At 43.1% G+C, this 23,197-nt stretch overlaps 1 protein-coding gene across 2 annotated transcripts in view; it reads left to right on the forward strand.

Annotated features, from left to right (window-relative positions):
- The window catches only part of CDH1 (cadherin 1), a 70,452-nt gene that overhangs the window by 44,621 nt on the left and 2,634 nt on the right, over positions 1 to 23,197 (forward strand). Inside the window, exons 3-14 of one of the 2 annotated variants that reach the window (XM_068992560.1) lie at positions 2,383 to 2,606; positions 6,634 to 6,777; positions 6,904 to 7,059; positions 8,019 to 8,163; positions 9,707 to 9,882; positions 10,157 to 10,285; positions 11,752 to 11,934; positions 13,675 to 13,919; positions 18,800 to 18,945; positions 21,174 to 21,398; positions 21,713 to 21,943; positions 22,601 to 22,731. In XM_068992560.1, coding sequence (XP_068848661.1) covers positions 2,383 to 2,606; positions 6,634 to 6,777; positions 6,904 to 7,059; positions 8,019 to 8,163; positions 9,707 to 9,882; positions 10,157 to 10,285; positions 11,752 to 11,934; positions 13,675 to 13,919; positions 18,800 to 18,945; positions 21,174 to 21,398; positions 21,713 to 21,943; positions 22,601 to 22,731 — 2,135 coding nt within the window. The remainder of the gene's footprint in view (positions 1 to 2,382; positions 2,607 to 6,633; positions 6,778 to 6,903; positions 7,060 to 8,018; positions 8,164 to 9,706; positions 9,883 to 10,156; positions 10,286 to 11,751; positions 11,935 to 13,674; positions 13,920 to 18,799; positions 18,946 to 21,173; positions 21,399 to 21,712; positions 21,944 to 22,600; positions 22,732 to 23,197) is intronic. The other variant, XM_068992561.1, reaches the window with a different exon arrangement.

Genomic DNA, 23,197 nt, shown 5'->3' on the forward strand with positions numbered 1-23,197 from the left:
TTTTTAAACAAACTGGCAAAGGAGGGTTCAGGGAGTGATTGAGACTAGGTTACTCATATTAAGGGCCATCCCAGCTCTTCTGTTCACTAGTTATAGGAATCAAACAAATGTCTTAACCTCTGTGAGCCTCAGTTTCTTCATCTACAAAATGGGAGTAATCATGGTGCTTATCCTCCTGCCCCCTAACAAGGTCTTATTTTCTCTAGCAAGGGTGGGGCTGTTGGTGTCAGAAAAGTTGTCAATGGTGGCCCCTAGTGGAACAAATGAAAACTGCAGCCCAGACACCATAACCGACTTGAGGGCTTTCTGGCAGAGACCTGATCCATGTCCATGCAGAAGTGTCTATGCTGTGCTTAGTTTAGCCATGTAAAATAGGCAAAAGAACAGAACTATTTTTTAATAAAAGATATCTTGGAAAAACTAAAAACTGCACTGGAGGAATGAGAGATAATTATTTGAAAGGGAGAACAGATAATTTGAGTTTCCCAGAAGGAATTTTCATCGACTCTTCCTTCTGCCTGGAAGGCTCTTGAGCCCAGATTTCTATAAGGCTGACTCCTTATAGGTCTCAGCTCAAACACCTACAACTTCAGAGAGGCCGGCTTTCACATCCAGTAAAAGTTATACACTCCGCATACTTCATCACTCTTTTTTCCCCCGTCACTCTTATTTTATCCTCTTTTTAAATTCGTTTATGTCTAGCATTTGTCACTACCTGAGATTCAGTTTTGTTATGTGTCCATCTCTTTCACAATTTAGCATAAACTCAATGGAAGCAGGTGCCTTGCCTGTCTATTCACAATTTTGTCCTTATTGTCCAGCACAATGTCTGACAAATTATTTGATGGAAACTTGTTAGATGAGTCCTTTGGGACTCTGATGTTTAATGCAGACACTTTTCACCACAGCTTCTCCAGCATTGGGTATTAACACTTTTTAAGTTTTAATACTTTAATGACTATAAAGTTTTAAGCAGTCTTGTCTCTAAGCCACTGATCCTAAGTTCCCTCATCCAAATAGTCCTCTCTGTCTTTTGCATTTCTCTCACTGCACTGTATGATCAGGTTGAAGATTTTCCTGTGAAATCTTCACTGTCTCCCCTGAGAGTGCTGAGATTCTCCACTGGGTGGTCTCAGATTGCAGGCAGGCTTTACTTCTCAATGCCTCAGAAAATAAGCATATAATCAGTTCTAAATGCATATCTGCCGTTATCAATGTCTTTTGTGGAATACTGAATAAATGAAGTGTCTAGTATGTGCCAGGCACTGTTCTGTGTATCTTAAAACAACCTTAAGAAGTAGTTGTTGTCAAATACCTTCATTCTGCAGATGGGTAAACTGGAGCACCGAGAGATTCAGTGATGTGCCCAAGGTCTCAGAGCTAATAAGCCGAGCTGGGACTTGAGCCCTACCCTTGACAGTAAATAAGACCATGTTTGAAGAGTGAGCACGATGATTATCCTCGTTTTGAAGATGAAGAAAAGAAAGTCACTCGGTCGTGTCTGACTCTTTGCAACCCCTTGGACTGTAGTCTGCCAGGTTCCTCTGTCCATGGAATTCTCCAGGTCAGAATACTTGAGTGGTTAGCTGTTCCCTTCTCCAAGGGATCTTCCCAACCCAGGAATCAAACCCAGGTGTCCCGCATTGTAGGTGCATTCTTTACCAGCTGAGCCTCAGGGAAGCCTGATGAAGAGGCTGAGGTTAAAAAATTTTCCCAAGCCCTTACTCTTAACCATTATGTCCTGCTGGCTTCCTCTCATTATCTGCCACTGTTTATTGAAATGTAAACTGTTTGCTTATTTATCTATTTATTTTTAATTTTGGCTGCATGGGCTCTTTGTTGAGGCATGCGGGCTCAGTAGCTGTGGGCTTAGTTACCCTGCGGCATGTGGGATCTTCGTTTCCCGACCAGGAATTGAACCTGCCTCCCCCGCACTGGAAGTCAGATCGTTTAACCATTGGTCTGCCGGGGAAGTCCCTACACTTCATCTAAATGTCGTTAATTCATAGTATCTCACTGTACCTCAGTCTTTAACTTTTGGACTCAATAGGTATTCTGTCTCAGTTATTTTTCACATAATCAGGAGTCGTCTGAAGAAGAGGCCCTTTTTTGTTACTGAAAAGGAGAAGCTGCTTTCTAGGCAGGTTATCATTCTGTCTCCAAGTGGATGAGAAAAGAGTTACCACAGTTAAATCGCCCTGGGCTTGTGAAGATGGCACCTACTTTGTCATCTTTGTCGTTTGTCACCAGACTCTGGTTTGTTTTCCTTGTGCCTGTTTTGTGTGAGTTAGACTTTTAGTGGGTGAATGAAGTTCAGTCTCTAGAAAAGGAATGCTGTTTCATCTCCCCAGGTTTCTAATCACTGTCATTTATGCCCTGCAGTGAGTTTTGAAGGATGTGCTGGCCTACCAAGGACAGGCTATGTTTCTGACGACACCCGATTCAAAGTGCACACAGATGGCCTGGTTACAGTCAAACGGCCTGTACACCTTCATCGTCCAGAGCTAAGTTTTCTTATCCATGCCTGGGACTCCACCCACAGGAAGCTCTCCACTAAAGTGACACTGACGGTATCAGCGCACCACCATCACCACCACCGTCATCATGTAAGTCGGAGTGTTTCTTGGAAGTTTGCTATTATTTTAGTCTGCTGCTTAATTTACATTTGGAGCTGGATAATTTCTATGGGGATTATGGGGATGTCCTCTGCGCTCTGTGAGGTTTAGCAGCATCCCTGGGCTTAACTGCTAGAAACTAGTAACACTGCCAGCTGTGACAATCAAAATTGCCTCCAGACACTGCCAATGCCCCCTGGGGGTAGAGGGATGGGATGCAAAATAGCTGCATTCCAACTGAACTAATTCTTGCTGTTGAATTGTTGTTGTTGTTGCTAGGCTGATGGCAAGATACACTACCTTATTTCTGCAGATAGTGTAGAATAAGGGTAAGGGCATGGATTCTGTCTGGGATTGAGTACCAGCCCTTCTGCTAGGGAGTTACTTCTTTTTGATTATTTATTTATTGACTGTGCCAGGTCTTAACTGTGGCACTTGAGATGTTTAGTTGTATGCAGCATGCGAACTCTTAGTTGCAGCATGTGGGATCTAGTTCCCTGACCTGGGCCCCCTGCATTGGGAACACAGAGTCTTAGCCACTGGACCACTGGGAAGTGCCATGGGGAGTTATTTAATCTGTCTGTGCTTGAATTTATCTGTAAAATGGAGATGATACTGACTATATAAATTAATACTTGTAAGATGCTGAAACTATGGAAGGCATATATCAAGTAGTCAGTCATTTTTAACTTTTCTGCTCATTCTCTACCTGGAGGAAAAATTTACACAAAGTCAGTTTTCTGGTCATTTTGCTCTTCATGTCTCTCGTGGGGAGGGTCTTGGCAAAGAATGGGAGGAATCACTATGAATCTTTGGCCTGATTGGATCGCAATCTCCACGAGCTCCTTCCCCACTGAATTTGCAATGCCTGGCCCTTGGGAGTGGCACATACCAGGAGCCCGGAGTGGGGTGGATTGGCCACAGAGAAAAGGATATAAGTCTGCCCAGGTTCTTGGCAAGAATGTTTCTGAAATTGTTACCCAAAGCCAGATGCCTTTGCCAGTTTCTAAACTGCTCCCATGGTGCTTCCTATTGAACGTCTCTCTAGGGGGCTATTGTAGTTGTATCCTGGGAGTGTAGAAGTGTTGTAAGTGCCAAGGTCATTCAGGCTGGCTCTAGTTTTTCTCCCTGAAGACTGCTGAGATTCTAGGAATTTAATACTCCTGGGAGATCTTTTTTTTTCCTCTCTGGTGTAATTGGACAGACCAGAAAAATGGGGAATTTAGTAGAACTGAAGTAACATAGCTTCCTGACTCAAGTCTCCAACTGATGCCATCATTCATGTTAGTCCTATCTGGTAAGTTCTTGCTAGATAGTGGTGCATGGAGGCCTCTTGTGAGCCAAAGATGGAAACGAAGTTGGTCTTTCAACTTTACTTCTCCACCTTTGCCATCTGCCTGCATGATTAGGTTCAAATACATATTATAGAAAAGCACACATTGCAGTGGTTTATGTGAAACAGTATTTGCCTTTCAAGTTTAGGCAATTCAGTTGTAACTTGTGACCATTATTGAGACTCTTGCAGTCATCAGGATGCTAGGTTCTTTCTTTTTTATTCTGTCAACCTTAGCACATATATGGCTTCTGTCCTCAATGATACCTCATGGTCCAAGATGGCTGCTGGAGCTCCAGTCATCACATCTTTCCTCTGGACAGTAGGAAGTTGAACGGGATGAAGCCCCAAAATGTATCACTTAGTTGTGCATGTTTTAAAGAAGGCTTTGTGGCATTTTGAAGCAGTAGTTCCTCTTACATCTCGTTAGTCAGAACTTGGCTTCATGGTCACACCTAGCAACAGATGTAGCGTAGGAAATGTAGTTTTACTTGGGTACATTGTTGGATTATATCTATAATCTCAAGAGAAAGTGTGGGAGAAAGACAGGGAAAGAAATTTTTGTTTTTAAAAAAGAACGGATATTGAGTGAAAGTGAAAATCTCTCAGTTGTGTCTGACTTTTTGTGACCCTATGGACTGTAACCTGCCAGACTCCTCTGTCCATGGAATTCTTCAGGCAAGAATACTGGAGTGGGTAGCCATTACCTTCTCCAGGGGATCTTCGCAACCCAGGCATCGAACCCAGGTCCCCCACATTGCAGGTGGATTCTTTACCATCTGAGCCACCAGGGAAGCCTGGATCGTAAGGTGGCAAGTCTGCCACAACTGGTTTGAGGTTGACTTTGGTTTGTCTCTAGTTCAAAGCACTCCTGTGGTGCCGGGTGACCCTACATTGGAAGGGGTGATAATCTTACCTCTCTTTTCATTCATATAAGAATAGATCCTATATATTTATATCAAAACATCACATGGTCTACCTTAAATAGAAACAATTTTTTATTTTGTCAGTTATACCTCAAGAAAGCTGGGGGAAGACTATAAATAGATCTAACTTTCCAGTTCTTTCTCTTAGGTTGGATAAGTTTTCTGGTCTGGTATCCTTTTTTCCTGAGGGATGGATCCTATGTTCAGTTTGTTTATGCTTAAGCATGATTCCCTTTAATTTCACACATGATAGGAGTTCCCTGGTGGCCTAGTCGTTAGGATTCTGGGTTGGCAAGATCCCAGGTTCAATCCTTGGTCATGGAACTAAGATCCTGCAAGCTGCATGACACAGCTAAATAAATGAATAAATATCTTTTTTTAAAAAAAACAATAATTTCACACATAAAGATATTAATGTTATGTTTTGCCAGCATAGTGTTCATCATTATTTATTATCATTCTCTGGAAATGTTCTGTAATCTTGATGTCAGCAAAGTATGCTCTTTGCCTTCCTCTTCATTATGCTAAATGAATTTGCATTCATATATCAAGGTTTGTTTGTTCACCATGGCTGTGCAAGATGGTCATTTTTGGCTTAAGATACAGTATCGAGAATCAGTTTAATATTTGTTCCTGTGTTCAGGTCATACCTCAAATTCCATTTCATTAAAACTATAACTCTGTTTTCTAACCAGTCCAACCATCATCTTTGTTAGCATTTGTTGAGCACTTACTGTTTCAAGCACTATTCTTTTTTTTTTTTTTTGCTGCACTGGTCATGTTTCATGTCTGTCCTGTGCATTTTGAATCACATTTTTAAAGGTAAGAAATAAGGTTTGACACACACGTCATAGAGAGGCATCAGTGACAGTGTGGGAGATGGCAGATGGAATTGTCCTCTGGAACCTTTGCTGTATTACCGCCATCACTTTAACACTTAAACAATTTGGAAGATCTTTCCTTCCATCTTCAGCTATCTCATTTCGCTGTGTGTGCATAAAGCTATCTTTATTGCACATGAAAACCGTTCAATATGAGTCTCAAAGGGCATTTTTGGTTCCCATCCCAACAACTTCTGTTAGAGCAAATGGCAACCAAACCAACAGAATAACACAGTGAGATTAAGGGATTAGTATTGATCACAAAGTAATCCTTAGCATCAGTTCCTAAAACTTAATCTGTAGGCTAACTCCACTTTGGAGACCTATATCCCTAGGAGAAATATAAGAGAAAAAATTTAAAACACTGGGATATCAAATTGTTGCATAAGCTCTGATATTAAGTCATTGGGGGCATAATGTCCTTTAAAAATGACAAGTGTTGGGAGTTCTCCGGTGGTCCAGAGGTTAAGACTCTGTGCTTCCACTGCAGAGGGTGAGGGTTTAATTCCTGGTCAGGGAACTAAGATTCTGCATGCTATGCAGCCAAAAAAAAAAAAAACAAACAACCCCAAAACAACGCGGGTGTGAGATGCGGACGTGATATAATTAGTAAAATCACGTCAAACCCTCAAACCCGGAAATCTTGTGTGCATGACTGCCTGAACTCTGGACACCAAGAAAGATCCAAAGAGGACACCAGCTTGGTGATAATGGTAAAGGGTTCACTGGGTTTTGTTTTGGCTGTTTTTTTTTTACTAAATGGAAACCATGTCCTTCTCTCAGAAGCCTGGAGATTCTTCTTGGGTAGTTTGAACTGTTCAGCCTGTATCATCTCGCCTAAATGATCCCGTTTTGTTCCTCACCTTCTTTCCTTTTAGGACTCTCTCTCAGGAACCCAGATGGAAGTGCTCACATTTCCTGGCTCCCACCATGGTCTCCGGAGACAGAAGAGAGACTGGGTCATTCCTCCCATTAGCTGCCCAGAAAATGAGAAAGGCCCATTTCCTAAGTCGCTGGTCCAGGTACAGAAGGAAGTTCCCTATTTCTCTGGGAGGGAATTTGGCTGAGAAGGACCTAGGAGAGAAAGGGGAAACAACCAGTGTCAGGATCCTTTCTTGCTCATTCATCTCTCTCTGCTTTGTCTCCAGATCAAATCTAACAAGGAGAAAGAAACCCAAGTTTTCTACAGCATCACTGGCCAAGGAGCTGACACACCCCCTGTCGGTGTTTTTATTATTGAAAGAGAAACAGGATGGTTAAAAGTGACACAGCCTCTGGATAGAGAACACATTGCCAAGTACATTGTGAGTGTCTCTTAGAAGCTTGTTAACGATGGGGTTACATGTTTTCAAAATATTTTGGTCAATTCATGTTGATCGTAGATCAGATGCTCTGGACATTTGAAGAGCTTGACTCGTCTAGACCTGTCAATAAGGTGAAATGACAGGAGAACCTGGGAAAAACTAGGGGCTGTTTTTGTTAGGAATAAAGTTGGAGAGAGTCTCGAGGTATCAGACATGATCTTAGACCCAAGATGTCAACCTATTCTTGGGATTAAAAGTCCCTGACATAAAGGCAGACGGGCTTCCTTGCTGGCTCAGTGGTAAAGAAACTGCCTGCCAGTGCAGGAGACATAGGTTCAGTCTCTGGGTCAGGAAGATCCCCTGGTGGCGGAAATGACAACCCACTCCAGTATTCTTGTCTGGGAAATCCCATGGATAGAGGAACCTGGCAGACTACAGTCCATGGGGTTGCAAAGAGTCAGACACAACTTAGCTACTAAACAACAATGATGACACAAAGGCAGAGGATGGTGATGATGTTGGAGAACAAAAATCATTTCTGGGCCTTGAGAGCAGTGTGAGCTCAGGGAAGTTGGGAGGTAATGCCTTGATGCCAAATGCAGAAAGGTCTTGGGGAAACCCTAGACTCAAGTGTCCAGAGTAGATCTGACCCTGCTTGGAGTAAGTCAGAGAGTCTCAGGTTTCCACCTTTATCTCCTAGCCCTGGTCCTCAGCCCCCATGTGGGCAATGGGGCCTTTGACCTGGTGGGTGTGTTCTCCAGCCCGTGCGTCTTCCCATGTCGTGGTCTTAACCAGTGCCATGACCTCACTGAAGCAGCAGCATGTGTGTGGGATAAGCTCTGTGCTGGGGAGTCCTTACTTGAGTGGAAGGGAGTAGGGCCCAGTGGAGCCCACGCTGCTCTGGTCGGACCCCTTCTCCCATGTCCTCTTCCCGAGTAACCCTCACTTGGCTCTTGCAGCTCTTCTCTCATGCCGTGTCTTCCAATGGACAAGCCATTGAAGAGCCCATGGAGATCGTGATCACGGTGACCGACCAGAATGACAACAAGCCCCAGTTCACCCAGGAGGTCTTCAAGGGGTCTGTCCTGGAAGGTGCTCTTCCAGGTGTGTCCAGCCACGAGGAGCTCAACACCCACCAAGACAATTTAGATTCTTTGGACCGCCCCCCTTCCCCAAGTGTTGGGGCTGGCATTTGGGGTCAGGCCTTTCATAGGCAGAACTTTTTTGGAAGATAGTGTGTGTGTGTAAAATATCCTCCTGACAGAAACATGTAGAAAATGTTCAAGTGCAGTTTAAGGAAGGAGCAATTTGGACTTCCCTGGTGGTCCAGTGGCTAAGACTCCATACTCCAGAGATCCCACATGCCACAGCTAAGACTTGGGGCAGCTAAATAAATAAACAAATACAGAGCAGTTTAAAAATAGCCTTCCCTGATTAAGAAATAGATCCTTGGGGACTTCCCTGGTGGTCCAGTGGTTTAGACTCCACACTTCCAATGCAGGGAGTGTGAGTTCAAACCTTGGTTGGGGAACTAAAGATTCCCCATGCTGCACAGCCAAGAAAAGTTAACAGATCTTGTTAAGAGTTTACGGCCCCTGTACAGTCCCTTCCTGATCACATTTTTCTCTCTGTCCCCTAAAGGCAGCCACTACCCTGACCTTTATGGGCTTCCCTTGTGACTCAGCTGGTAAAGAATCCGCCTGCAACGCGGGAGACCTGTGTTGGGAAGATCCCTTGGAGAAGGGAAAGGCTACCCACTCTAGTATTCTGGCCTGGAGAAGTCCATAGACTGTACAGTCCATGGGGTCACAAAGAGTCGGACATAACTGGGCAACTTTCACTCTGACTTTTGTGATAATCATTCCCTTACTTTCATTCATCTTCTGATGCGTGTACTTAACGCTGGGTAACATCTTGTTAGTTTTGCTTACTTTTCTACACGGTGACAAACAGTTTTCTAAGGTGGTTGAACCAATTTACACTCCTACCAGCAATATACCTCACGGAATTGTAAGACTTTTTTGGCCAGTCTGTTGAGTATATGATTATATCTCAGTGTAATGTAAAATGGCATTTCTATGATTATTAATGGAATAAAGAAGCATCATATGTTTGCTGACCATTTGGGTTTCTTTACAACTTAAATGTTCAAGTCTTTTGCCCTTTTTTTTTCTCTTGGGCTTTTTGTCTTTCGTCTATTGGTTCTCTCCTTCTCCCCACCCTCTGCCACCCCTCCCTGCCCCACTGTTCGGTTTTGGGACTTTTACTTCCCCAACCAGAGATTCAACCTAGGCCCTTGGCAGTGAGAGCACACAGTCCTAACCACTGGACAACTAGAGAATTCCCTGCCTATTGATTCTTAAAGAGTTATTTGTCACGAACGTTATCAATATTTCCTTCCACCTTGAAGGCAGTGATCTCAGATGACCATTCTCTCAGGTGGAAATGTGGCTAAGAAGCGAATTGTGGCAATTTCTGGGGGCTTTCCTCTCTTATGCACTATTCATTTAGTGTATGAGACAGAGCAAAAATGTTTCAGTTGAACCAGGTGGGTTCTGGGAACACCATTCGTTCATTTGGTAGAATGCTTTCTTCCTCCACTAGCACTTTGGTCAGAATTTTGGAAACGAATCTTCTTTGCTTCCAGGAACCTCTGTGATGCAGGTCACGGCCACAGATATAGATGATGACGTAAACACCCACAATGCTGCCATCGGTTACAAAATCCTAGCTCAAGAGCCCATGCTGCCGCACAACAAAATGTTCACCATCAACAAGGAAACAGGCGTCATCAGTGTGCTCACCACCGGGCTGGACCGTGAGGTCAGGGGTCAGGAGGATCCAGAGGGTGTGGAGGGCAAATACACGTTAACTCCATTTCCTGGATGATGCAAAACTCTGCCAACGCTGGTCACCATTTAGCATGGTGATGGTCTGAACTTTGCATCTCAGAGTTTATCTAGAGATTTGAGGCCAGGCAGGCAGGTGGAGTTATTGGCATTTAAGCAGATGAAAAAGTAATCTGTTTCTCTGCTGGGAGCTGGGTGGGATCTGATGTAGCTGTGGGTCCTGACTCGGCTGTGTTTGATCTCTGCAGAGTTTTCCCACATACACCCTGATGGTCCAAGCAGCAGACCTTAATGGCGAAGGCTTGAGCACAACTGCAACGGCTGTGATCACAGTCCTGGACGCCAATGATAATGCTCCCAGATTCGACCCGACCACGGTAACCCTGCCCCTTCTTAGACAGTCTCCAAAGAAAGGTCCTTGGTTGTTTCCCAGTATCTCAGGGGTGAACCCTTAGGTAACTTTTCCCAGACCATTCAACTTCAAGCTAAAGAACAAGCGGGTTGAGGTGCCAGTTGTCTGTCATCCTCAGCCTGATGCCCGTTGGCCTAGGTTTCTGAAGTTGGAAAATGCACCTCCTGAATCCATGTCCTCATACTGGGCATCTTAGTAGCAGATCTTACCAGGTTTTATCTATTGAATAAATATCCTCTGGGTTTATACCAGGCACTGTCTTAGACACTGGGCATATTATCACAAACACAGCAGACCATCATTCTGTTCTCATGGAGCTTAGAGTCTAGCTAGGGAGACATTAGACAACTAATAATTGTGTGTAATTTTAGTAAATGCAGTCAAGAAGAAGGTACTGAGAACCTGAAACCTTGTTGTGTTCCTTAGAAATCAGCTTAATGGTTAATAATAGGGATTTGACTATTAACGGTTTAAACAAATAGGGCTGCCTTTTTCTACACTTTAAAAGACTCAGAGGTACATAGTCCACTCTGTCAATAAAAACCAAGCCTCCTTTATCCAGTCTCCCTCCATCCTTGGTGCATGGATTCTATCCCCAGTGTCACTTTGTGGCCCAAGATGGCACATGGAGCTCCAGCTATGTCTGTGGTTTGTTCAGAAAGAAGGCGAAGTTGAGAGGTACCTACGACTTTGATGCTAAGTCAAGTTTTATTATTTCTGTGAAGACCCATCCCATAAATTTCATTTATCTCTCATTAGCTACTGCTGTCTGCAAAGGAACACTGGAAATACAGTATTTTATCTGGGCATGTTGCTGCCATCAATCATGTATTCATGTTAGAGAAGAAGAGGAAAATGGATTTTTCAGTAGACAGCAGTGTCTGCCACTCTAGCCTAGGCTTTATGAGTTCAAGAGAAGCTTCGGACAGACAGTCTGATGCCCCGAATCAAGAGAAAGCTTGCTGCATAGCAAGAACTGAAAAATAGTGTAGTGAGCCAAATGAAACTGCCTCCTCCAGAACCTTGTGAAATGAATTTAGAATTTCAGGATGTATCCTAAGTGCAGTGGGATGTTATCAAAGGGCAGGAGGTTATAATGACCAGACTTTTATGAAAATTACTGGTGCCGCTGAGAGCGATGGGAGCAGAGGGGAGTAGGGGATAAACGACAGTGTCAGCAACTGGGCCAGAGTGTGCTGAGGGGTGTGGACGGGCAGGGCCTTGGCTCTTTCAGGTACCCACAGGGCACCTAAGTGCTGGCTGCTCCACTGACAGGAAATAAGGATCGTGCTGGTAGAGTGGGCACTTCTCCCAGACTCTTCTCAAAGTTTGGGCTCAAGAAAGGGCTCCTTTAGACCCCTGAGTCCTGGCTCCACTGCTGGGTCTGACTGCGTACATCCTAAGTGACCCATCTTCTCCTTTGCTCCTCAGTACGTGGGGTCAGTGCCTGAGAACGAGGCTAACGTGGCCATCACCACACTCACAGTGACCGATGCCGACGTTCCCAACACCCCGGCATGGGAGGCTGTTTACACAGTATTAAATGATAACGAGAAGCAATTTATCGTCATCACAGACCCAGTCACCAATGAAGGCACTCTGAAAACAGCTAAGGTTTGTATGGTTCCTGCAAGATGCAGAAATTGACCACCCAGCCAACGACCCTTGTCCCTGATGCCTTCTCCAGTATAGCCTGGTGTGGCCTGGGTGGAGTGGGGGTAGATGGCTCTCCCAGTTGCCAGTGGACCATTTGGGGTTTGCAGTGACTCTTCAGATTCATGTGGGAAGTCAGGAAGCTCCTACATAGCACCCTAAATGTTTTTGCTGTTGTTTTTTTTTTTTCCACAGCTCATGACTTGTGGGATTTTAGTTCCCTGATTGGGGATTGAACCTGGGCCCTTGGCAGTGAGAGCCTAGGACTCACTGGACTACCAGGAAATACCATTTTAAAAAATACAGTTTTTTTAAAAGCTGTTTATTTTGTATTGGGGTATAGCCAATAAACAGTATTGTGGTAGCTTCAGGTGAACAGCGAAGAGACTTAGCCATACATATCCGTCTCTTTTAACACACTCTTTCTCTGAAACATTTGCCCATCTCCCACAACTGTTTTGCTGATGAGAAGAAAAACGGTTTATGGTTACTACTATTTTGCCAGATGACTTTAGAAGTGGGACAGATATGCCTGTGGAAAACGTCTAGGAAACTCAAACCCTAAGAAGCTGAGTGATTTCCTTCTTGAAGTTAGTCAGAAAGTTAACGAATCCCAAGATGAGCCCCAGAGGTTTGACCTCCCCTTGAGCAAGTGAGGAGGTGCTTCATTTCTGAATCACTTAGTATGTAGTCTTTCCTCCCACTAACATTTGATGTCAAGGTTTTCTCATGTTATTCTGTCAAAAAAAGGAAGAAGGTAGTAATTTGAGTTCCTTTCATGTGCAAGGTCCCTCATAAAAGTTCCAGTTTATTCCTTACAGTGCCTCTGTGAGATAGTTTCTTTTCCTACATGTTTATATGTGGAAACAGACCCTGAGGTTAAATTGCTTAAATCACACAGCTAGGAAATGTCCTGGCCAGAATTTGAGCTCACTGCTGACTGATTCTGAACTTGATGTTTTTGCCATTAAACTTACTGGGTTTAAAGACATGGCCAGGCAGGGTAGTCTGTCTTTCTGCTGCCACACAAACAGCTTGTCAGCATAGGATGTGAACATTCTTCCTAGTCTTGGATTAATAAATGACTCGGTGGGCTATGTTTAACAGAGGCTTCGCATTTCAGATTTCATGTAGTTCATCTTTATTCTCTTCCTGGGGACCTCACCGTGAATAAGTTGCATATTAGTCATTGGGAGCTTTTTAAAAATACCAGTGTTCAGACCCCAGCCTCAGAGATTCCTATTCACTGGCTCTCGGGTTAGGACCCAGGCATTGGTTTTCTTTAAAAGTTCTCAAGGGAATTTCTTGGCAGTCCAGTGCTTAGGATTCTGTGCTGTCACTGCCAAGGCCCCAGGTTCAGTCCCTGATGGGGGAACTAATATCCCACAAGCTGCATGGCCAAAAAAAAAAAGTTCTCAAGTTAATTATTTTCCTTTATAAAAATTTTTTTGTTTATTTGGCTGTGCTGGGTCTTAGCTGTGCCATGTAGGATCTCATTCCCTAATCAGGGATTGAGCCCAGGCTCCCTGCACTGGGAGCTCAGAGCCTCTGCCACTGAATCAGCAGGGAAGTCCCTCAAGTTAATTCTTACTACAGCCAGATTTCAGAACCACTGATAATATTGCTAACCAAAAAGGATTTAATGTGTTTTTTTTTTAAGATAGAATGTATTTTTTTAAACTTGGTTTTTCTGTTCTTTAGGGCTTGGATTTTGAGGCCAAGCAGCAGTATATCCTGTACGTGGCAGTGACGAATGTGGCCCCCTTTGAAGTCACTCTCCCCACTTCCACAGCCACCGTCACTGTGGATGTGATCGATGTGAATGAAGCCCCCATATTTGTGCCTCCTCAAAAGAAAGTGGAAGTGCCCGAGGACTTTGGCGTGGGCCTGGAGATCACATCCTATACCGCCCGGGAGCCAGACACATTTATGGAACAGAAGATCACGTAAGTGTGAGAGGCTTTCCATAGACTTGGAGCAACTGACTGTGTGCGTATGTATGTGTATAAACTATTTTGTTCGTGACATTTTATCATCGTTGGCCTGTGTAAGACCTTTATCTTGTTTGACTTGCTTGCTTATTTATTGAATATTTATTTGGCTGCATCAGGTCTTAGTCGCAACACACAGGATCTTTGTTGCACATGTGGAATCTTTTTTTTTTTTTTAACTTTTTATTTTGTATTGGGGTATAGCTGATTAACAGCAATACGTGAACTGTGAACTTCCAGATGGTCTAGCTGGTTTTAGAAAAGGCAGAGGAACCAGAGATCAAATTGCCAATATCCTCTGGATCATGGAAAAAGCAAGAGTGTTCCAGAAAAACATGTATTTCTGCTTTATTGACTATGCTAAATCTTTTGACTGTGTGGATCACAATAAACTGGAAAATTCTGAAAGAGATGGAATACCAGACCACCTGACCTGCCTCTTGAGAAACCTATATGTAGGTCAAGAGGCGACAGTTAGAAGTGGACATGGAACAACAGACTGGCTCCAAATAGGAAAAGGAGTATGTCAAGGCTGTATACTGTCACCCTGCTTATTTAACTTATATGTAGAGTACATCATGAGAAACGCTGGGCTGGAAGAAGCACAAGCTGGAATCAAGATTGCCGGGAGAAATCTCAATAACCTCAGATATGCAGATAACACCACCCTTATGGCAGAAAGTGAAGAGGAACTAAAAAGCCTCTTGATGAAAGTGAAAGAGGAGAGTGAAAAAGTTGGCTTAGAGCTCAACATTCAGAAAACTAAGATCATGGCATCTGGTCCCATCACTTCATGGGAAATAGATGGGGAAACAGTGTCAGACTTTATTTTTTGGGGCTCCGAAATCATTGCAGATGGTGAGTGCAGTCAAGAAATTAAAAAACGCTTACTCCTTGGAAGGAAAGTTATGACCAACCTAGACAGCATGTTGAAAAGCAGAGACATTACTTTGCCAACAAAGGTCTATCTAGTCAAGGCTATGGTTTTTCTTGTGGTCATGTATGGATGTGAGAGTTGAACTGTGAAGAAAGCTGAGCCCCGAAGAATTGATGCTTTTGAACTGTGGTGTTGGAAAAGACTCTCGAGAGTCCCTTGGACTGCAAGGAGATCCAACCAGTCCATTCTAAAGGAGATCAGTCCTAGGATTTCTTTGGAAGGAATAATGCTAAAACTGAAACTCCAGTACTCTGGCCACCTCATGCGAAGAGTTGACTCATTGGAAAAGACTCTGATGCTGGGAGGGATTGAGGGCAGGAGGAGAAGGGGATGACAGAGGATGAGATGGCTGGATGGCATCACTGACTTGATGGATGTGAGTCTGAGTGACCTCTGGGAGATGGTGATGGATAGGGAGGCCTGGCATGCTGTGATCCATGGGACACACTCAAAGAGTTGGACACAACTGAGCGACTGAACTGCACTAAATAGCTGATTAGCAGTGTTGTGATAGTTTCAGGTGAACAGTGGAGGGACTCAGTCACACGTACACATCATACGTGGAATCTTTCACTGTGTTGTCTGGGCTTCTCTAGTTGGGGTGCATGGACTTAGTTGCTCCACAGCATGTGGGATCTTAGTTTCCCAACCAGGGATTGCACTGTGTCACTTGCATTGGAAGGCAGATTCTTAACCACTAAACCACCAAGGAAGTCCCTGGCTTTTTTTTTTTCCGCCTTTTGCCCCCATTTCCCACACCTTTTCCATTTCCTCCATAGTCAGCCATTGTAGATTTACTGTGCTTCTCTCACAAAGTATAAAAGGAATGTGGTTTTAATTTAAATACATGGCATTGTGTTGAAAGTAGCTTACTGTTTCTTTTTTTCCTCTAACTTGGAAGATACCTCTGTAATGTAAATCATAGCCGCAGATGCTGAAAACACATAGACGAATCAACCTACAACAATGCCCTTGTGGCCATGTCTGAAAAAGAACGTTCTTCTTCTTTTGACGGCTGGGTCTGATTGCATGCTGGGTGCTCCAGTGTCACAATGGTGGAAGCACCAAGGGAGGACTATAAGCACAAATCCAAGCATGGCACGTTTCCAGGGATAACAAAGACCTTGATCAGTATGCCCACTTCCTCTTCTCAGAGAGAGATTCCTGTCAGTTAATATTTACTTTAGAGGAGACTGCCGAATGCTCTGAATTACTAAGAAAAAGTTATGCAAATCCAGAGTAGAGTCAGGCTTAGTGATTAACTGAGCATATTCATGTTTAGGGGAGGGGTGTTTGTATTCTAGTATCATTGCCTGTAACTTATTATATGTAAATGGAACAAAAAGAGTTTAAGTGCAACCTCAACTTTTGAGGTTATCCTGGGACATGGTTATCCTGGCATCCTGATTGGAATGACTCATAAATACCTTTAAACTGTGCGTGTGCTCGGTACAGGATGGACCAGGTAAAGGTTTCAGATAGTGATCCTCACAGCTGCTAGAAGCAATGGGATTAAGGATAATGAGAAGTTTTTAATGGAGGAACTCAGCTGGGATCATCCAAACCTCCTGATAGATTTCAACATCTACTGAAAAAGCAAGGACAGCCCAATACGACGTGCCACTCAATGTGAGAAATATTTGAGAGAGACAAGAAAGGCTGAAACAGAATCTAATTGAGCCTTAGGATCTGATTTAGATGCAATGCAGAGAATGAACAAGTTAAATGCCACAAGGAAGCAGTCAGTGAAATACAGAACATGGGAGCTCTATGTCCAATGACTGGGTTTCTTCAACAAATAATGTCAAAAAGGTGAGGGTCTTAATCTTCCATAGATTAAGGATATTAATTAAGAGACAAATCAACCAACTGTAATGTGTAGACTGCTTGAAAACAGATTTAAACAATCCAACTATAAAAAACAGCCTTGAGGCAAATAGAGAAACTTGCATATAGAATAGACATTATTCAGTTCAGTTCATTTCAGTCGATCAGTCGTGTCCGACTCTTTGCGACCCCATGAATCACAGCACGCCAGGCCTCCCTGTCCATCACCAACTCCCAGAGTTCACTCAGACTCACATCCGTCGAGTCAGTGATGCCATCCAGCCATCTTATCCTCTGTCGTCCTTTTCTCCTCCTGCCCCCAATCCCTCCCAGCATGAGTCTTTTCCAATGAGTCAACTCTTCGCATGAGGTGGCCAGAGTACTGGAGTTTCAGCTTTAGCATCATTCCTTCCAAGGAAATCCCAGGGCTGATCTCCTTCAGAATGGACTGGTTGGATCTCCTTGCAGTCCAAGGGACTCTCAAGAGTCTTTTCCAACACCACAGTTCAAAAGCATCAATTCTTCGGCACTCAGCCGTCTTCACAGTCCAACTCTCACATCCATACATGACCACAGGGAAAACCATAGCTTTGACTAGATGTTATTAAGTACTTATTATTTTTGCTAGGTGTGTTAGTGACATGATACTATAGGATTTTTGTTTTGGAAGTAAAGCCTTGGATTCTATGTTTTCCAGGCTATGTTAATATTTTAGTTTGTGGTAGCGAAACAGATGTTCAAAGCATCTATTTGGGGGAAGTTAAAGGACCAAGTCTTAATAATGTTTGCAGAGACCCTTTCCCCTGGAATAAAGACCGCTCTGTATATGTAGTTCATTGCTATGCACTTTTTAGGTCCTGAGGATAAGTCCACGATTATCCAGGACCCTTTCCTCCTTCAGTTTCTTTATTTCCCTTTCTGGGCCTTTCCATGACCTCGATAGGTAACTGGGCAGTGTATCTGTTTTTCATGCTTATGTTTCTTCTGATTCTGGTATTCCTAATAAGATGCTGCTTAACAAGATCTTCTTGGCATTTTTATTTATTTATTTATTTATTTATTTATTTATTTATTTATTTATTTATTTATTTATGACTGTGTAAGACCAGAAGGAGCTTTACCCTCCCTGGTACTTCCCATTAAATGCCAATAATGCAACACATCTCCAAGTCACTGTGTCAACACAGATCTCCAAATGCTCATGGCAGGGATGCTAGGTGCCATATTGTGACCAGTTGAGAACTATTGTACCCTCTGGGAGCTGGGCTGAGAGAAACTAAAGAAATCTGATGTCCGGGACTTCCTTGGTGGTCCAGTGGTTAAGAATCAGCCTTGCAATGCAGGAAACATGGGTTCAGTTCCTGGTTGGGGAACTAAGATCCTGCTTGGCACATGCAGAGCAGCTAAGCCCAAGTACCACAACTAATGAGCCTGCACAACACGACTAGAGAGTCCACACATCGCAACGGAAGATCCCAAGTGCCACAACTAAGACCTGGAGCAGCCAAGTAAATAAATTAAAAACAAAATGAAAAACATGGCCGCAAACTGTTTATAAAGAAAAGAAAGAAATCTGACATTTAAATGCTGTGTCCGGTCCTGGATTAGATTCTGAATTGGGCAGGGGTGAGTGGGGATGCTGTGAAGGACAGTTCTGAGGAAGCTGACAGTTTGAATATGTACCATGTATGAAGTGATGTTTCCTGAAATTGAAAATCAAATTATAGTTATATAAGAGAATGCCTCTGTTATTAGGAGAAAACAAACTGAGGGATTCATCAGCAAAGGAACATGGTGTCTGCAACTTGTTCGCAAATGGTTTAGCCAAACAAGAATTTATGTCTATATGGGCATCCACTTATGTATACAGCAAAATACTGACAATGGGTGAATCTGGGTGAAGGGTACGTGGATGGTCCTCAAACCTTTCTGGTAGAATTTCTATAGATGTGATTTTTTTTTTTAATGAAATAGGGAAGCAGAGTATATATCAACAATGAGGAACCTTCACCTTCTTCAGCTATCTGCTGTTCGCTGTTCTTGTTCTAAATCAGAGCTTGTGTCTTTCCAGATATCGGATTTGGAGGGACGCTGCCAACTGGCTGGAGATTAATCCGGAAACGGGTGTCATTTCCACTCGGGCTGAGTTGGACAGAGAGGATGTCGAGCATGTGAAGAACAGCACGTACACGGCCCTCATCATAGCCACTGACAATGGTGAGGACGCCCCTACCATTGAGTGTTTGCTGTCTCCCGCTCCTAAATAGCTTACCTCCTTGCCCCTGTCCTTTTGGAGGCATGAGTTCTTTCTTTTTCTTTCATTCTTAAAGCATTCTCAAAGGAATTGTCCAAAGTGCACAGAATTTAGGTCAAGCAGAAGTTCCTTTTTACCACTCGCTCTGTAACTCCATGGGAGCCAGACGGCCTGGGCTTAGATCCTAGGACCAAAGCTTAATACCTGTGTGAACTTGAACTTATTACCTAATTTTTATGTCTCTTACCTCTTTTATCTGACAAAATGATAATACCCTATCTAGCTTAAATTTACGTAGAAGTGTTTGGAAGAGTGCCTGCTAACCTATTCTGTGCTCTGTAAGGACTGCCATTTATTTGTATTATCATCACCATTAGTGAAGCGTGGCTCCTTCCAGACTCTGTGTATTCAAATACATTTATATACATATGGAAATATGGTTTATTATAAAACTGCTGTCTGATTTATAGCCTATTTTTGTTTTTATTATAAAAAAACCTCATTATCATATGTGTGTTTAATTTTTTTTCTCTTGAACATATGCCTTGAAGACACAGAGGTCTATCTTGGCACATTATAGATCTGCCTCTTTTCAGTAAAATGTTACGCAGATGAGCTACCAGGGAAGCCCTATGTGGATATAGCATAATTTAACCGTTTGCACATTAAAAAACCCCAGGGTTGTTTCCAGTTCTCCATTATTTCTGTGAATGATAGTAAACATCCTTGTACATGCCTCTGGGGGCAAGTGTTTCCCTCAGATAGATATTCAGAAGCGGAATCACTGTTAAAGAGAACTGCTAATTCCTCTGGTTAAGTCCCTTTCCCTCTCTCTCCCCAATGGACATTGTGCTTAGTGAAATAAACCAGTCACAAAATGACAAATACTGTGTGATTCCACTTAGATGAAATTTTAATGTGGTCAGATTCATAGAAACAAAGTAGAATGGTGGTTCCCAGGAACTGGAAGGGGAAATAAGAAATTCAGAATTCAGTTTTGTGAGATAAAGTTATGGAGAGCTGTTTCACAGCATGTGATTATACCAACACTATTGAACTGTACATTTTAAAAATGGTTAAAATGATAAATTTCTTTAATTCACAATTTTTTTAAGAGGTTAAAAAAAATCACTACAGCCACCCAGGTATAAATATTTATGGATTTGAGATATATTCGTCTGGGCTTTTTTCCCCTATGATTCCTTGAGGACCTTCCCTTTTTTTTTTTTTTTTAGGACCTTCCTTTTGTATTACCAAGTGCTATGTCAGGATGTGAAAGAAATACAAACAGAAATATGTACAGATCTCCAAATTTTGTTTGAAAATTGATTTGCAGTGATTTTAAAAGGTTCAACTCTGTGATAATGACCCTAAAAGCCTTAGAAGTTCAGAGACAGTGAATGAGCATGGGGCCATGAGGATTTTTTTTTCTTTAATATATTTATTTGGCTGCATCAGGTCTTAGTTTCCGCATGTAGGCTCTTCAATCTTCCTTGTGGCATGCAGGTTTTTAATTGTGGCATGTGGGATCTAGTTCCCTGACCGGGGATTGAACCCATGAACCCTGCATCAGGAGCGCAGATTCTTTGCCACTGGACCACCTGAGGAAGTCCTGTGATGAGGAATTTTAAGAGTGGTTTAAAATATATATATTTCAAGTTTCATTGAAGTATAGTTGACTTATATTAATTTTTTCTGTACAGCAGAGTGACTTAGTTATATACATATATATTCTTTTTCATATTCTTTTCCGTTATGATTCACCATAGGATACTGAACATAGCTCCCTGCGCTATACCGTAGGACCTTGTTGTGTACCCATCCTGTATGTAATAGTTTGCCTCCGCTAATCCCAAGCTCATCTCATTCTTTCCCTTCCCTACCCACCTCCCACCCTGGCATAGAGAGGATAAATTTAATGGATGAATAAAGTTATATATGAAGACAGAGGGAGTCCTTGGTGTGAGGAATAACTTGAGTAACTGTTATCAAAGTGAGGAATAAGCAAGTCAAAGTTCTGCCCATCCAGGAGTTGAGGGTGGCCAGGGATCGGCAGGAGGGGCGGCTCTGGAGGGCAGCTTGGGGTTAGGTGCTGTAGCCCTGAAGAGCCAGGACAAGATTTGGATTCGGTCTGATGGAACCAGTAGGGATTCACTGGTCATCCTGAGCTGTGACATTTCCTCTGTACTAGGTTCTCCAGCTGCCACTGGGACAGGCACCCTGCTCCTGTTCCTCGATGATGTGAATGACAATGGCCCCATACCAGAACCCCGGGCCATGGACTTCTGCCAGAGGAATCCCGAGCCTCACATCATCAACATCATGGATCCTGATCTCCCCCCGAACACCTCCCCCTTCACAGCAGAACTGACACATGGGGCGAGTGTCAACTGGACCATTGAGTACAATGACCAAGGTGGGCACCAGAGTCTTTCTTATTTTGGAAACTTTGCTCTGATCCTCTGCTTCCCTTCTCCCCCACCCTTCTGAACTTCGCTTCTCAGTATCCACTGTCACCCCTTTTAAGGTAATGTTTCCTGGTCCCTTCTACATTTGTGACATTGAACCAAATCATCAGCATCTGAGTCTGTGACATGCTGCCCATTAAGATACAGCTCAAACATTTCACTCATTTTCACTTGGTTTTGGACTGTCTCTAGTTCCTTAATCATTGTAGTCTGGAATGAACTTTTTCTCTTCCAATCCCCTCACTTTCGTTGCTTCCTCCAGAACGTGAGTCTCTGATTTTGAAGCCGAAGAAAACCTTAGAGGTGGGTGACCACAAAATCAATCTCAAGCTCATAGACAACCAGAACAAAGACCAGGTGACTACACTTGATGTGCACGTGTGTGACTGTGATGGGATCGTCAGCAACTGCAGGAAGGCCACGGCCTATGCCGAAGCAGGATTGCAAGTTCCCGCCATCCTGGGGATCCTCGGAGGCGTCCTTGCTTTTCTGAGTAAGTACTGCTGGCGAGTGTTCCAGCCTTTTGCTTCTACAATGTTAACTGTATATAGCCCAAAATCAGATGAAAACCTTGAAAATTAATTAATAGATTTTAAAGCTTATCTTAAGATAAAGCATATGCCAAGTAATTTTTTGCTGTCATTTATTTTTAATTAAAAAATTTTTTAATGTTTTTTCATTGTGTGCTATGTGATTTTATAGTCTGTGCCCCACCCCCATAACTGAATAAGAATAATATGTACTTATCAGTAACCTTGAGGCTGACACAGTCGTGGTCACAAACCATCAATGGCTCTAACTCACTCAGAATCAAAGCCACAGTCCCTCCAGAGGTCTGCACGAGGTCTCTCTGCTGACCTGGCCTTTCCTTAATCACACCAATTTGCTCCTGCTGCAAGGCCTTTACCTGGACCATTTCTGCTCCTGGAGTACTTTGCCCCAGATTTTGAGAAATGACTGATGGGTTTAAGGTCCAATTAAAGACCACACTTCAGGTCACATGTACTTGTCTACTGTGTTGTGCTGCATATATTAACTTCAGGGCCCTGAAGACATGTAAGTTGCCTAACAGCTGTCTATCCAGTCTGTGCTGGCTGCTGCTTACAGCCTTGCTGATTTGTGGCTCTCATCTCTCTCTTCCCTACTCCAGTCCTTATTCTGCTGCTTCTGCTACTTGTTCGGAGGAGAAGGGTGGTCAAAGAGCCCTTACTGCCCCCAGAAGACGACACCCGGGACAATGTATATTACTATGATGAAGAAGGAGGTGGAGAAGAAGACCAGGTGGGTGTTGAAAACCTTGGGACAAAGCTTAATGGCAGTCTCTTTATTTGGAGGAAGCAATGATTAGGAGAAGGCAGACATGTAAAATAGTTCTGCGTCACTTTGTGTATTTTTTTTAAAGACCTTACCCAAGAAAATTGTCATTAACCATCATCATTAATAAACATTGTTAACATTTATTTTGTTCCTGCTGTCAGATAAGTTCCATGTAATTCCTGCCTTCTTTGTCCCAGCAAAGCACACTTAAAGCCTTTGCCTCTGTCACATGTTTTAATGTCCCATTGGTCAAAGCAAGTCAAAGGATAAAGCCCCACATAAATGGATTTCTGTTCTTTTCACAGAGGATACGGTGGGAAAGGAGTGAATATTTGTTGACTAATAATCTAATAATCATACTCTTTGAAAAGTTCTTAAAACAATCTCCATCTCTTCCCACAAGTGTTCCTCACAAGGCTTTTATGTTAAA

Source organism: Capricornis sumatraensis, chromosome 20, assembly GCF_032405125.1.
Source record: "Capricornis sumatraensis isolate serow.1 chromosome 20, serow.2, whole genome shotgun sequence".
In the NCBI taxonomy this organism is placed as follows: domain Eukaryota; kingdom Metazoa; phylum Chordata; class Mammalia; order Artiodactyla; family Bovidae; genus Capricornis; species Capricornis sumatraensis.